General features: G+C 43.1%; 1 protein-coding gene across 2 annotated transcripts in view; it reads left to right on the top strand.

Moving 5' to 3' along the window:
- Positions 1-16,954, top strand: part of NSRP1 (nuclear speckle splicing regulatory protein 1) — a 134,346-nt gene that overhangs the window by 16,346 nt on the left and 101,046 nt on the right. For both annotated transcript variants that reach the window (XM_082246773.1, XM_082246774.1), the window contains exon 3: positions 4,950-5,037. In XM_082246773.1, coding sequence (XP_082102899.1) covers positions 4,950-5,037 — 88 coding nt within the window. The remainder of the gene's footprint in view (positions 1-4,949; positions 5,038-16,954) is intronic.

Raw genomic sequence — 16,954 nt, forward strand, 5'->3', positions numbered from 1 at the left:
TTGAAAGTATTTATAGTATTATGGAATATATACTGGTTTCCATACCTGATGTATTTTCCCTTAAAGTGAACCTATCTAAGATGCACATAGAAGTTGCTATTGCTTACCTTCTCCTGAAAATTCTAACTCTGTGGCTGTCTGGTTGACTTCAATATTTTCTCAGTCACTGACATGGAACGAACATGAGGAATATATATATATATAATATATATATATATATATATTTTCTTTTAGGGAAAGTTTGGTGAACAGTTAGACAGCAGTGTGGGTACCTGTTGGTTCTAAGGATAGAAAGTAAGAAGATGTCTGTCCAGTGGGCAATTCCACATTACTACTCTTCTCACCCTCTGCACAAATTTAGGAAAAATAAAAATAAACATTTTCAGCAGTACTAGTTAGCCTAGATTGATTCTAAAACTGAAACAATTAACATACATGTTATGTACACTGCATAAATATGCATTAAAGAGCCTCTATGGCACTAACTGGCTGAAAGATTCTATAGCTCTGGCTGGCAACACAAACAAACAAGCTCATGGCTGCTGCCAAAATGTTTGTTTTTGAGTCTGAAATCGCCTTAACGACTTCAGCGAGTAATCCTTGATCAGAGTGATGCTTAAGGAACCTTGATATCCTGGCGAGTTGCATTAAATAACACGCTAATTTTGTGTCGTGTTATGGAAGCCCATTTAGATATATGGACAGGCATGCACAATTTTTGGCGTCGCCTTACTATGTTGGGGTGCATTTAAAAATGAATAGATCTGTAGCTTGCATTGCTGTAATGTCACGTTAAGGTAAGAATGGGCCCTTCGTGAAACACCCTAGGAATTTCAAAGCATCTTTTTGGGGCTTCACAAACGCCTAAGTAAGGGGTACAAGAAACATGTCTCTTGCCAGTCATAGATACTTGGGCCTACTCACATTTCCAGAGTGATGTGTTGCAATAATGTACACATTACCACACCGTATGGTAACTACTGTTACATGTGTTCATTTTGACTGGCTCCCAAAGCACTAAGGCAATGCAGCTCCAACAAACTTGCGTTGTAGCACATCACAACACATAGTAACACACCACAATGCAGTTACTAGAAATAGCATGTGTCCATTTTTTTGGACATCTTGGTGTGTTGCCAGCATTTTTAATTGAATTGGCTGCCTTAATACAATACACATTAACACATTGCACCAAGGTGCCAGGGTCTGCATGGGCCCTTAGCATTTTGAGGGAATTTTTCAATTTCATAATTGGTTGTTCATAATAGAATAGCATTATTAGGGTTTTATTTTTTCCTTTCTTGACATGAGTTCACATTCCCATGGGCAGCTGTTGTTGAGGCATGGTGTGGCGCCAAGAGAGCCCTAGACCCTACCAAATACTCTTGCCGATTGAGCTCTTTACAAGCTCACAGCATGGATGATTGTACCAGCCCTCAGTGTACAGAGAAACCTGCTTATGAATGTTGCCTTTTTGCCAACATAGTTGGCAATGGTGTTGATCCAGGTCTGTGCAAAGCTTGGAATTGCAGGAAAGAAGAGACTGGCAACTATTAAGTAGTAAGTGTAGGGGAGAGGAAGAGGGAGGAAAGCTGCTTCCATATTATCTGCTTATAAAAGAGAAGTATGGTCATACTTCTCTTCTGGGTCACATGAGTGCATTTGGTTCTGCACTCCTGTGACCCAGATTCAGTCGACAAAGGGCTAAAACCTGCTGTTGGCTGATGTCACTGAACCGTTCCAGTTCCTCGATGTATCTCGACAATAATGTTTGGATCCATCCAGATTCCAGACAGGCAGCTGGCTCAGCCTCTCAGTGCGCAACTGAGAACCTGAGCCAGCTGCTCCCAACTTTTCACAGCCTGGCTGCTGAGGTCAGCGCTGAAGGGGCAAAGCAGAGAGCCTGTGACTGACAATCACTACTCTCTGCTCAGTGAAGACCAAGAACTGAGTGGTTACCGATCATTGGATGTGGTGGCTGCATTTGTTAGGCTTTTTTTCCTGGTGATCTGGCCAGTAACGCACCTCTTGTATTAAAGTGCCCCTACTCTGGCTGAAGGGGCACCTTTGGAAAGCAGCATTGTCAGTTTGTGGGAAGTGTTAAATGTAGTAGAAGGTTTAGATACACTAACAAATCAAAGCCAAATAACAGCTCACACTGCACTTACACAAGCAGTTGCAGCAACAAGCTAATCATTCTAAGCACCCCTGTCAGTTGTAAATGGTTTGTCTCAACACTCAACTGCTACGTTTGCTGGAGAGCCTGTTCAGTTGACTTACTGGCTAGATCACCAAATGAAAATAAAGCAAAGAAATCCTAAAATGAAAACGAATGCAGCCTTTACATTTAAAGAGGAAGTAAACCCTCCTCAGGAAGTTGTACCTATAGGTAAGCCTATGATAAGGCTTACCTATAGGTACTGTAAATATCTCCTAAACATGTACCGTTTAGGAGATATTTACCTTTAATGCAGCCAGTGACGTCACTGGCGCATGCGCTCTGAAGGAACGGCTGATCGTGCCGTTCCTTCAGAGCCCCGTGCCGTGACCGTCGGCTCCCGCGCGCGCGCGCGGGAGTGACGTCACCGCGGCTCCGGCCAATCAGATGACCGGATGCCGCGATCCCGGAAGACGAGCGACATGTCATGTCGCCCGTCATACAGGTAAGCGGACGGCACGGCGGGGGCTCGTTCTAAGGTAAGTATTTCATAATGAGCTAGTATGCGATGCATACTAGCTCATTATGTCTTTCTCTTGCAGGTTGTAAAAACAAAAAAACATTTTTTAAACAAGTTTACAACCTCTTTAAAGAATTGGTAAGCTGAGATTTAATACATATTTGCATTTGGGTTTAATACTGCTTTTTAAGGCTGTATTAATGAATATAAAGCTGTATTAAGGTGCGTCTTTTATAACTGCCCAGGGTTCAGCTTTGATGGTATGTGCATTTTACAGTTTGGTTTAAAATGGGATATTTTGCAATTCTTTCCTCTCCTCCTTTTTTATGCACTCTAATAGCCAGTAAGATGGCCAGCATTCAAAAGTGATCTAATTTTTTAAATAAAGTAATAAACCCAAGATGTAGCGTAGTAATTAGACCATTTCAGTGTTAGGTTGCTATTTTTTAGAAATTTTGCTAAAAGGAAATTCTCTTTTAATGCTCATGTGTATGGCAATACGCTCTTTGCTGTGTAAAATTGCATAGATGACAGTAGGGGCCAAGAACCTATGCAGACTTTCTTTTGTCTATTCTATTGGGATTATGAAGATTGCTTCTATAACTTAGTATATGGAATATGTTCTTTTAGCTGTCAAAGGGATAGCTTAAACCTCTTGTGGTATCTGTAACACAACGTTCTAGTGCTGATGAAATTGTTGTGACTTTTATAAATAATCGGTGACATTACTAATGAACTGAATAAATTCCTAGAAAACTCTTCTATAAACAGGGGTTTCTTGGTATGATTGATGTGACTAAGCTATACATTATACAAAGGAGCCTGTACATTCACAGCAACTTCAGGAGAGTTCTGAATGCAGGGATATTTGAAAATTGCTTTTCTTTTACAAAACATTTTGTATTCAGTTTAAAGGAACATACCAGAGCACAATATAGTAGGGGTTTAGTTAATGACAAGGCAAAGTGAAAATGAGGTTTAAAAAATTGCATGCCCGGTACAGGTGGCATGCCTTATGCAGTTGGATTCTAGCTTGGAGTACTCATGGCTTAAAGTGAGTGATAAAATTATTTTTTTTTTAAAATTACAAACATGTTCTACTTACCTGCCCTGTGAAAGGGTTTTGCACAGAGCAGCCCTGATCCTCCTCCTTTTCTGGGATTCGCCGGCGGCGCTCCTCTACATTGGGTGCCCCCACGGAGAGCTGATTTCCATGGGAGCACCTGTGCGGGCGTGCTCACGAGTCCCGCTGCTGTGTCCATTACCTCAGACAGTGGGACATGGCCCCGTCCCCCCGCTCCCGTGTCACTGGATTTGATTGACAGCAGCAGGAGCCAATGGCTCCTGCTGCTATCAATTTATCCAATGATTATGAGTATCCAAGACAGTGGCTGCAGCTGCTCGTCGCTGGAACGATCGGGTTCAGGTAAGAAAAAAGGGGGGTCTGGGGGACAGCTGCAGCACTGAAGGTTTTTCACCATAATGCATAGAATACATTAAGGTGAAAAACCTTGAGACTTTACAACTCCTTTAAGGTTCAAGACGAACACCAAAGTCTAAACAACATTCAGTATATCAAATCTCTAGAATCAAAGACTTAAAATAGGGGAGCAATGAAGATTAGTCAAAAATAAGATTAGGAGAAGAGAGAAGGAAAGGGAAATGGAGCAAAGGAGTGAATGCCCAGGGAATTCTGGTCCCATATACCCTGATCTCATCCAATTAACAATTTTGTCTAAAAAAAAAAAAAAAAAAAATTGACAAGTCAGTAGTCTTTACTGGTAAGCATGCTTGTTTTCAGCATAATTTTTTCATGAAAATACCTTGAGTCTAGGTTAACACTGAATTGTGCAGGAACCGCTTGTGAATCGCACCGCATTCCTGTACAAATCCCATGCGCTTCTGTGCAGTGCGATTTGAGACCATTTATGTTGGATGGCTCAAATCACTTGTTTTTTTTTTTTTTTTTTTATTTGCTCTGGAACTGAATCACATAGGGATTTATACCCAATGCAATTTTGTTCAGGCAAACGCACTGCAGTTGTGAGCTGCTTTTGAGAGGTCGTTAACTTTCCATTGACACTCGCAGCAGATCGCAGAACACAGTGCAATTTACTAGGCGGTGCGGTAAAGGTACAGGAATTGCTGTTTCCTGCACTGCATTAGTGTGAACTGGAGATAAAAGTGGAAACTTTGGTTTGTGAAATGTGGTTTATGTTCCACTCTAAAACTATTGCCAAATATTTACATCTGTATCATCCTCTATCACAGGTATGGACTTTTTTTTCCTAAGAAGCTGCAACCGAAAAATACTTTTGCGCCTAAGCACTCAGCATTTGCAGATGACTCTGATGATGAGGTGAGTGTTATTTTTTAGCAGGTTGCCTATTTGTCTCATCTGTGTAAATCGCAGTATTTCATAACTACTTCCCAATTGCCACTTACCATGGAGCCCATTACACAAAACAGCAGCCAAACATTTGTTAATTTTAAAGCTAAAATACCAGAAAATGGCTAAATACGCAAATTAAATAATAGTTTTACGTTTTGGTGCGATTGTAATTATAATTTGCCAGCTTTGTGACCAAGACTGACAGACAGGAAATGCAGGTCCTGAACCTTTTATGTAGACAATGAATGGACTGGACAAAGTAGCAGCACACTGATGAGGTCCCTTCCCCTGTAAGCTTAGTCTAACATAGCACTGGGCAAAGCAATAGAGCTAATATGCTTGGAATGCTGACCTTCCCTTTTTCAGCTTGGATGCTGTTGTCCATGGATTACAGTGAGCTGATATCAGGAAAGATCTAGGGTGCTGGTCATTTGTAAAAATACATTTAATGATCTACTGAATGCATAGCTGGATTAATGGTTCACGCAAAACTATTAGAGCAGACTGTTCTGGGTCCAATTTACAAGCTAGCATCTTGTATCTCTTAAGGAGTCTGTCGGCAACTGTTCAGCACTTGAGTTCTAAGTCTATTCACCTCTGAGGTCACACACTACCTGTAGAATTTTTTTTTTTGTGCAATAACGGAGAATGCAGCAAGATGAGTGAGACTTCCCTGCAGCTACGACACACCTAGAGTGAAACAGCAGAGAGCTGAGTGCCGATGACCATTTACAAAACAGTTAAGTTATTTTTAAAACTCTGTTTATTGAAAGAAAAATAATGGCACACAAGAAATACATGTGCACAGGATATATCTTGATACATGCATAAATATTATTTGTGTAGCAGCGAGTCAATAAAAGGCAGAACAGTAACACGACCAAAGTCTTGTCTGTTACCATTTACATACTGAAGTCTCTTTTCAAGTTTGTGGAGAGGGGTAACTTTGTATGCTAGAGTTAAGGCTTAGGTTTTCCAGTAGTGCCATACTATAATAAATTTATCTGGGCAACTTCCATTACCATACGATATTTTTTTATCTGAAATGAAATCCATAGGTGTAAAGTAGGGTGGTCGATGGTGCATTTATCTCAAAGCCTTAAAATGTGCCTTAAATCGTTTCCCTCAGACCAAAGGTTACAGATTATAGTACATGACCATAGCAGGTGTGCAAGATCCACTTGTGGTTGGTGATAGCGCAGACAGTTGGTATGGGATATATGAACAAACTTGTGCAGACGGGTTGGTGAATAATGTACAGTTGGATGGGTTTATTGTTAACTGTCGGAGATACTGACAAGTTAGCGCTACAGATATCGTCCCAAACTTAGGCTGTCAGAGGTGGCATTAGTGTTTGCCAGTTACCTTTTTATTCACCAGTGGAGAGTAGATATTCAAATCTCCGTGGCCCAAAATTGAGTAGTTAAAGTGGTTCTAAAGTCTTAAGGTTTTTTCACCTTAATGCATTCTATGCCACAAGGTGAAAAACCTTCTGTGCTGCAGCTCCCCCCCTGCCCCCCCCTTTTTTTTTTCTTTTCTTACCTATACCCAATCCTTTCCAGCAAAGTAATGTGCACAAGTGCAGCAGCTCCTGCCTCTGTCTCGCTCCTCGCTGAGCAGCTTGATAGCAGCAAGAGCCATTGGCTCTCGCTGCTGTCAATCAAATACTGTGTTGCAGGGGGGCGGGGTCAGTCCATTGACACAGACAGCGGAGCTCAGGAGCGAACATGCACAGGTGCCCCCATGGAAAGTGTCTGGAGCACCGGCGGGGGACCCTAGAAGTGGATCGGTGCTGCTCTGTGCAAAAGCATTTCACAGAGCAAGTATGTATGACCTGTTTGCATTACACAGAGCAATGCTTGTTATTTTAAGTAAATTATTATTATACACACAGGACGTTTGTACAGCTGCTGTTTTTGGCTTCCAACGTTTTTCCCCTCTCGTCTTTCAGGACAGCCACCTCTGAGAGACCTTGGCTTTTCCCTTCTCAGGAAACATTGCCTCAACCATGTAGATTTAAACCCCCTGTCAGCCGATGCCCTTCAGGTCTGGTGTTTCCTCCAGTGGGGGGACATGGCCAGGAACCAGAGCTGAAACAGCCATGGAGTCTGAGACTGTGTTTCCTGTCATGGGGAGGCTAAGGTCTCTCAATGCGCAGGTTAGGGTCTGGGTAGGGAGTCCGGATTACCTATTTTTCCACTTTTCGTCGCTTGGGGGAATGCTGCAAAGGTGCAACCGGTTTTCCTGCATCTTGTGGCCAGCAGACGGGGTGGCGTGTGACGTCACTTCCCATGGAGGCTGGCACTTCCGCTGAAAGTCCCGCAGGTTCTGGCTGCGGGGGATTTGAAGAGCAAACCGGACGATAGGCTGGTGCGAATGCTGGGGGACAGGTGGAGGCACAGAAGGTTTGCGATCACTCCTGGAGATGTCAGAGGCACAGGCCACAGGGACTGCGCCAAGTGAAGCCAGTACCAGCTATTCCAAGGTAAGGAGAATCCTGGGGTGGTGTGTTCCCCTACATCCCCCCCCCCTCCCCACTAGCTCCATGCTGTAGTTCCCAACCCCCCCTTGGTGTTTTGGAGGGGGGGGGGTGATCTGTGGTGGTGGTTCTGGGACCCTGATAGTCGTTGGTCCTAGGTACGCTACTGAAGGGGCTTGCATGTGCTGGGTGGGGCCAGTATGGGTGCTTAGTCTTTGTCCATTTCTTTTGTATTACAGGGTAAGGTCTCAGACAAGTCTAAATTGCTGCATAGCTCCAAGAGAAAATGCCCATCATGCAAAGCTACTATGTGGGAATCCTGGACCAAGGCGCTTTGTAGAGTGTGTGTTGAGGACCTAGTCAGGGAACATTCGGCAGAGCAGTGTACTGATCTGACTGCATCTGTCAAGGAGCATTCCAGCACATTTCAATAATTTTAAGGATTTATTTTCAAATTTGCAGTTTCCCCAGCCCCCCCTCAGCCAGCACAGCAGGAGATTGCTCCACCCCCCCACCGGCGATACCCTCTAGTGAACACTGGGGGGCACTGAAAAAGAGGGTGAAGAGCGTGATAGTACACCTGCAAGCTCCCAGCAGGAGTCAGAGGGAGAAGGGGTGGATAGTGAATCCACTAGAGCTTCTAGGTACAAATTAACCCTGGAAGAGGTGGAGGATCTTTTGGGAGCTATCCACACCATTTTGGGAATCCAGGGGGAAAAGAAGACTATCTCTTCATGACCAGATGAACCAAGGCCTAGGCAAACAAAAAAGCAGGGTATTTCCGGTACATGAAGTCCTGGTGAAAGCGGTCAAAAAGGAATGGCAGGATCCCGAGAGAAAGCCTTTCTTTCCTGGGGCCCTGAAACTGAGATTTCCCTTTTCTGAGAAAGACTCCTCAATATGGAACAAGTCACCGAAATTGAACACCGCCTTCTCTCAGGTCTCAAGGCAGACAGACCTAGCCTTCGAGGATATGGGTTCTCTTTCCAATCCCATGGATAAAAGGATGGGTTCTCTACTTAACCACTTGCCGCCCGCCCACCGTCAAATGACGGCAGAGCGGTGTTGCTCTTGTTCAGGGACACCATCATATGACAGCGCACTAGAACAGCCTCTCTCGCATGCCCACAGTGCGGCGATCGTGGCCGCCCTGTGTTGCTAGGACATGGCATGACCCTGATGTTGGTAAAGAGCCAATGACTTGGCTCTTTACCCATGTGATCGGCTGTGTCCGATCACAGCCGGTCACATGTAAATGAGGAAGTGCCGTTTATCGGCTCTCCTCGCCTCACACTGTTAGAGTATGTGGCGAGGAGAGCCAATCAGCGGCTCCTCCCCAAAGGGGAACCTAGGAAAGGTAATAAGGACAGATCCGGCTTTCATACCAAAAGTGGCTTTGAAGTTTCACAGAGACCAAGAAATAGTTTTACCAACTTTCTGTTCAAAACCTGTGAGTGAACAGGAGGGTAACTATTATAAGTTAGATGTTGTGTCCTTCAGTACATGGATCGTACATTGAATTTAGGAAGTCTTATTCCTTCTGTTTGCTGGCTCTAGTAAGGGTTCTAAAGCCTTGAAGTGTTTAGCCAGATGGCTTAGGTTAGCCATTAGCCAGGCCTAGGTTTTTAAGGAGGTCCGGGTGGGTATCGGGGCACATTCCACTAGGGCTGTGGCGACTTCCCAGGCGCAGAGAGTGCTGGTGCTACCTCAGAGCAGATCTGTCGGGCAGCAACCTGATCCAGTTTTTTGACCTTCACCAAGCGCTACAAGCTGGACCTGTTGTCAGCTAAAGATCAGGCTTTTGGATGCAAAGTCCTTTAAGTGGTGGTCCCACCCCAGGGGTAAGTACTTGCTTATCCTCTCAGAGGTGGTTGTCCTGAAAGACGAGAGGGGAAAAACAGTTACTCTTACTGGTAACGTCTTTTTCAGGAGTCTTTCAGGACCGCACCGTTAACCCACCGGAAGAAGGTCTGGACATAGGACAGTCAGAATGGGGGTTGGTATGATATATGTATCAGCTGGCTGGAGGTACTCCTTGAAGAACTGAAGGGCATCGGCTGACGGGGTTTAAATCTACATGGTTGAGGCGGTGTTTCTTGAGAAGGGAGGAGCCAAGGTCTCTCAGAGGTGGCTGTCCTGATAGACTCCTGCAAAAGACGTTACTGGTAAGAGTATCTTTTTCTGCAGTCAGTAAACTCACCAGTACGTTATCCTATGGGTCCATGCACACATAGGCTTTTATCAACGTTTTTTGGTAGGAGCGTTTCCTGGCTGGAAAACCCCCCCAGAATTAATGGGCTTCAAGAGGAGTATTTCAGCTGTAAAAACGCTCCTACTCTCAAAAAACCTAAAAAACGCTATTCGGCGCTTATGAGCGTTTTTGAGCCACAAGCTTTTTGAGCCACATGCTGAACACATTCTTTCAACTAAAACTTTCTGCAGCTAACGCTACTGGCGTTTTTATAATGTCCAGTGTGCATGAGACCTTAAAGTGGTTGTACACCCACTTTGTTGACATTTACCTATAGGTAAGCCTATATTAAGGCTTACTATAGGTGCTATAAATATCTCCTAAACTTGCACCATTTAGGAGATATTTACAGTGCATGCAGCCGATGAGGTCATCAGCGCATGCGCTCTGAAGGAACGGCCACCAGTTCCTTCACATGTCCGCACTGCGGGTCTACGTTTTTAGGTAAGTACTTCATAATGAGCTAGAATGTGATGCATACTAGCTCTTTATTCCTTTGTCTTTACAGTTTTTTTTTTTTTTTTTTTTTTTGCAGCGGGTTTACTTCCTCTTTAAGAATAACTCCAGCTTTTCCTCCCCAAAACATATGCATTGTGCATGTAAATGAATCCCAACCCTGCTGTCAGTTTGTGTGTAAAGTACCTCCTTTAGCTGTATACAGCAGGTTTCTGTGTCTGTGATGTCACTCCTCCTCCTGGCTGAATTTCAAAGTTATCTGACTTGGTTTCTTTCCTTTTCTAGTCCTGATAAAACATGTCCCATGATCCTTTGAGCCTCTACAACTTCAGGGCAGGCTATGGGAGTCGTTTGTACTAGTTCTGGGAGTTGATGTGGGTGGGTCCTAAGGTTACTGTGGGTGTTTCTGGGCCTTCATGTAGGTGGTGAAAGGTGTAAATGTGTCATACCTCCTCCTCCTGTGTCATTCCTGTCTTGCAGCATGCCAAAGAATAATTGCTTACTGCAGGACTACAGAGGAAGGGCTATGGGATGTTATTAAGGTGTTTCCCTCATCATCTATAAATTATTCACTTCACAGAGAGCAGGGCTCTGGGAGGGTGGGATCTGAGGGGTGGGACTCTCAGACTGGTCAGCATATTTATCTGCGCATGGTTGAATTCTTATTGTAAACAGTTCAGTCATGCCCAGCAGCACCACAGCTAGCTTTCTGAACAGGTTGTGTATGAAGGTGTTCCCTTCTTGAATAATGCTGTGATCTGTAAGGTGGGACTTGGGTGGTTTGATCTCTTTCTGTAAGTGTGACTGGGCTGGATTGAATGCTGATTAGGATGTATTTATTCCCATCCACTATTAGAGCTGTGAAGGACGTTACATAATTTGCAGAGTCTGAAAGATTACAAAGGGGAGTGTTTTATATACTCTAGCTTCTGCAGGAAGTGGCTGTGGAAGGGACACAGTCTATAGCAGGATATACAGTGTTAGATGATACAAAGCCACAACTAAACCCAGAATATCAGGGCATCTGCAGACAACAGAGCAACATGGTACACAAGTATAATCTATGCTGGGATTGATTATTCCTTTTGGTCCTAGTAAAAAGAAAATTGTAGTTCAGCTTTGAAGCATGTACTAATTGTAAATGGCAATAGTGAAAAACCTCAGAGTGAATTTCCCCTCTGGCCCTCCCAGCTGCAGTTTCGGCAGTGTTTGTTAGTTGGGAAAGCATTGGGTTATCCCAAAGCAAAAGATTAACAGGGGAGTCCCCACAGGCTGTAGTTTTCCTAACGTCTGATAAATTTAACTTGGCTTGTCCGTTTAATAATGTTCGTGTTAGAACAACCTTATGCATACATTTTTATACGCTAAACAAAAAGGTAATGGATTTGTTTGAAAGCGTGTGGCAGGGCAAAAAAAAAAAGCAGTATGTCTCTAATGCTTACACCTTTCCCTGTGTGTTATCGCTTTAGAGACCTGTACAGAATTGCACTCAGCCACCAAGTCCTATTGAGGACAAAGTACAGCATTTTATGGACTTGTGTGGTGTCAACCCTGCCCATTGGTCTTTTGCTAAACTACTCGGACTCTCCCACCTGTTCTCCCCAACATAGAGACTAACCGTTGCACATACAGTGCTTTGCGAAAGTATTCGCCCCCTTGAACTTTTCAGCCTTTTGCCACATTTCAGGCTTCAAACATAAAGATATAAAACTGTAATTTTTTTGAAGAATCAACAACAAGTGGGACACAATCATGAAGTGGAATGAAATTTATTGGATATTTCAAACTTTTTTTTTAACAAAAAACTGAAAAATTGGGCGTGCAAAATTATTCAGCCCCCTTAAGTTAATACTTTGTAGCGCCACCTTTTGCTGCGATTACAGCTGTAAGTCGCTTGGGGTATGTCTCTATCAGTTTTGCACATCGAGAGACTGAAATTTTTGCCCATTCCTCCTTGCAAAACAGCTCGAGCTCAGTGAAGTTGGATGGAGAGCGTTTGTGAACAGCAGTTTTCAGTTCTTTCCACAGATTCTCGATTGGAATTCAGGTCTGGACTTTGACCTGGCCATTCTAACACCTGGATATGTTTATTTGTTAACCATTCCATTGTAGATTTTGCTTTAGGTTTTGGATCATTGTCTTGTTGGAAGACAAATCTCCGTCCCAGTCTCAGGTCTTTTGCAGACTCCATCAGGTTTTCTTCCAGAATGGTCCTGTATTTGGCTTCATCCATCTTCCCATCAATTTTAACCATCTTCCCTGTCCCTGCTGAAGAAAAGCAGGCCCAAACCATGATGTTGCCACCACCATGTTTGTCAGTGGGGATGGTGTGTTCAGGGTGATGAGCTGTGTTGCTTTTACGCCTAACATAACATTTGCATTGTTGCCAAAAAGTTCGATTTTGGTTTCATCTGACCAGAGCACCTTCTTCCACATGTTTGGTGTGTCTCCCAGGTGGCTTGTGGCAAACATTTAAACAACACTTTTTATGGATATCTTTAAGAAATGGTTTTCTTCTGCCACTCTTCCATAAAGGCCAGATTTGTGCAGTATACGACTGTTGTCCTATGGACAGAGTCTCCCACCACAGCTGTAGATCTCTGCAGTTCATCCAGAGTGATCATGGGCCTCTTGGCTGCATCTCTGATCAGTCTTCTCCTTGTATGAGCTGAAAGTTTAGAGGGACGGCCAGGTCTTTGTAGATTTGCAGTAGTCTGATACTCCTTCCATTTCAATATTATCGCTTGCACAGTGCTCCTTGGGATGTTTAAAGCTTGGGAAATCTTTTTGTATCCAAATCCGGCTTTAAACTTCTCCAACAGTATCTCGGACCTGCCTGGTATGTTCCTTGTTCTTCATGATGCTCTCTGCGCTTTAAATGGACCTCTGAGACTATCACAGTGCAGGTGCATTTATACGGAGACTTGATTACACACAGGTGGATTCTATTTATCATCATTAGTCACTTAGGTCAACATTGGATCATTCAGAGATCCTCACTGAACTTCTGGAGAGAGTTTGCTGCACTGAAAGTAAAGGGGCTGAATAATTTTGCACGCCCAATTTTTCAGTTTTTTATTTGTTAACAAAGTTTGAAATATCCAATAAATTTCGTTCCACTTCATGATTGTGTCCCACTTGTTGATTCTTCACAAAAAATTACAGTTTTATATCTTTGTTTGAAGCCTGAAATGTGGCAAAAGGTCGCAAAGTTCAAGGGGGCCGAATACTTTCGCAAGGCACTGTACTGTAGATCCGAACTAGTGGGGCTGTTTAGACCCCGGGCAGGATACAGTAAAGCATTGGCAACACATTTTTGTTATTGGCATATTCAAAAGTCTTGTGCCAAATTCAAGAAAGCCATGTGACTGTTTTCTTGCTATTTCTGATTCATGTGACATTCAGGTAGTTCTTATGTGCGACACATTCTTGCTCTATGGCTCTGACAAATTCATTAGGTAATAACAAAGGTTGGTATTCGGAAAAGTGGAGGTAAAGAAGACCTATTCTGTGCTGGAGACACGCCTTATGAATTCCAGGGCTTGAGATGACACAGGAAGTGTTCACAAGAAACAGGACAGACGGAGGCGCACTCCCGATGTGTTTAGACCCAGCGGGAGTCGGGCCGGAGGAGGAGAGGCAGCGATTGCCGTCTCCCTTCCCTGATCGTCGGGGAAAGTATGAGAAGACTGCCTGCTTATGTAAACAAAGCAGGCGGATCTTCTCAGTGACAGACAGGGAGAGATCACAGGATTCAGCATAGCTGAACCTACGATCTCGGTCTGTGTCACAGAACCCCCTCCCCCCCACACACACACACATACACACACACACACACACACGTCCGTAAGCATGAGACTCACATTTAACCCTTTGATCACCCATAGGGTTAACCCCTTCCTTGCCAGTGTCGTTATTACAGTAACAGTGCATATTTTTAGCACTGATTACTGTAGTAATGTCACTGGTCCCCCCCAAAAGTGTCAAAAATGTCAGTTAGGGGTCCGATCTGTTCGCCGCAATATCGCAGTCCCCCCTGATAACTTTTTTGTACAAACCAATCAAAATACGCTTATTGCTATTTTTTTTTTTTTTTGTTACCAAAAATATGTAGCAGAAAACAAATTGGCCTAAAATGTTAAAAAAAAATCTTGTTTTTACATTTTTTTTTTTTGGGAATGTTTTATAGCAGAATGTGAAAAATATATTGTTTTCAAAATTGTCACTCTTTTTTTGTTATAGCGCAAAAATTAAAAATCGCAGAGGTGATCAAATATCACCAAAAGAAAGCTCTATTTGTGGGGAAAAAGGACGTCAATTTTATTTGGGTACAGCGTCGCACCACTGTGCAATTGTCCGTTAAAATAACGCAGTGCTGAATCACAAAATAGGGCCTGGTCAGGAAGGGGGTCAAATCTTTCGGTCTTAAAGTGGTTAAAGCATTTGTATAGTCAACATAAAACATTATATTTTACACACTGAATTTCAATTTTTTTCTAGCCTACTCTTATAAATCTGAACAATGTGGAAGTTTGTAAACGTACTTTGTGAAGATCCCCACACATTTACTTCCTTTAATTTTGTGACCCACTTTCACTATGCCCTGTGGGTAGGCACTGCTGTGTCAGAGATTTCACAGAGCCTGAATTACAGAGGTGCTGAAAAGTATGGCCAAAGCTTTTTTTTTTTTGGACCTTCTTTTCTGGGTAATAGGCGTGCACTTGTTGCTCTCCTGTGACCCAGGTTCAGCTGATAGCTAAAGCCCACTGTCAGCTGACATTACAGAGCTGCTCTGGAAGGATTCGGACTATATTGTTGGGATCCACTTGCCGCTGAGAGATGAGCCAGCCTCTCCTACCTCCTCCCTTGTCTGGTGCTCCAGTGAGCATTAAAGGTGCAGAGTAGAGAGCAGTAATTCAGAGCCATAGCTCTTCCGATTTGAGTGGGCTGAGAACTGAGCAATCAGTGGTCATGTGAGGTTTTTTTTTTTTTTTTTTTTTTTTTTTTCAATACTCTAAACTTCTCATTTAAGGAGACAGTCAGTACAGGATGTACTGCTTGCATGCAGCAAGGTACCAAGAGATATGTAGTTCATAGAAACGGACAATAAACAGCAGTAGAAAAGCTGCAAAGCATGTGGGGAATGTAAAAAGTTGTATTCACAGCATGAAAGGAGATTTTTCAAGTGAGTTTATATTGAATTGTCAAAAATAACTATTGTTTGTATTGCTATTACAACGCTAATGTTTAAAAATGTAAGCTGTGACTATTGAACTCCTTTAGCAGGCCAAAAGGGAGCATACAAGAGAAGTTATTGCTAGAGTTTACATACACTTTAAAGTTGGTGTAAACCCTCACATATACCCAGTGAAGTGAACAGCCTCAGATGATACACCGATAAAACAAATCTACCTACATAGGTTTTATTTGTATAGCTGCTGTCTTCAGCTTTCTACACTGTTTAGAAAGTGAACATTGTGCTAGAATTTTTTTCTTCTTGTTCCAGCACTGGGTGTGGAGTCTGGGCATACACTGTGTGACAGCTGATTGGAGGAAAGGCACACACCCAACCTTCACATAGGCAGAGGAAAGAAAAAAAATGCAGAGCTGTGCTGTGAATAGACAAGCTCTCTGCTAATCTACCTCTATGCACTCACCCCGAAACAAATTTCCAGCTGCTTTCATCTCCTGTGTAGGAGAACTTATCAGACGTTCTCATGCTGAAAACTGAGGAACTAAGCTGCAGAAAGACATGGAACTTGGGGCATTGGAGAGAGATAACTAAACACTACAGGTATATGTGCCCAGGTCAAATTTCATGAGTGGGGTTTACATCCACTTTAAAGGAATCCTGTACATGGTCATGTTTTTGCCGATCTCCTCCTGAAAATGCTAGCTGCCTTTTGGTTTCGATATGTCGGGATGCTGAACTGGAACAGACCCTCCTATCAGAAAATTTGAAGTGAGTATTGAAATCCTAATCTGCATACTTGTTCTAAAGCTGCTCATACATGGTTCATTGTATTTTTTTTGTTCAGACAGCTGGCTGAACGAACAAAACTGACCTTATTCCCCCACCTATACATTCAATGTGGATGCTGGTATTCTCACTACTGTGTCATTGGGTTCTGACAGTGGGGAGACTTCCCTGTCCCTGCTGTCAGAAAACACTGATCAGTGCTGCACTGATTTGACTTCTTATGAACAGCCATACATGGGTTGAAATTCAGCCAGTTCCTGCTGCACCAACCTAATTTTTATCCAGGTATAGCTTAAAACAGCATTAAACCCAAAACCAAAAATGTAATATATTGCAGCTTACCAATCCTTAGATGTGGTGGCTGCATTCACTTTCTTTCTTTTAGGCTTTTCCCCTCTGTTTTCACCTGGTGATCTGGTCAGTAACACACCAGCTGTATTAGAGTGCCTCCACTCTGGATGATGTAGCACAGGGGCATCTTTGGACAGAAGCATTGCGAGTCTGGGGGGAGAGAAGTGTTAGATGTACTAGCAGATTTTGATACACTCATAAATTGAAACTAAACTTCCAGATAACACTGCAGTTACACAGGCATTTACAGCAACAGCTTTGTTCCATTTGGGATAAAGATTTTACATTAATAAATTAAGTGCTTGTTCACACCATATGTGCATGAAAACTAATGGGAAAACCGTGCAGATTTCACTTGAGTTATGAG

The sequence above is a fragment of the Pelophylax lessonae genome (genome assembly GCF_965119305.1).
Source record: "Pelophylax lessonae genome assembly, chromosome: 2".
Taxonomy (NCBI): domain Eukaryota; kingdom Metazoa; phylum Chordata; class Amphibia; order Anura; family Ranidae; genus Pelophylax; species Pelophylax lessonae.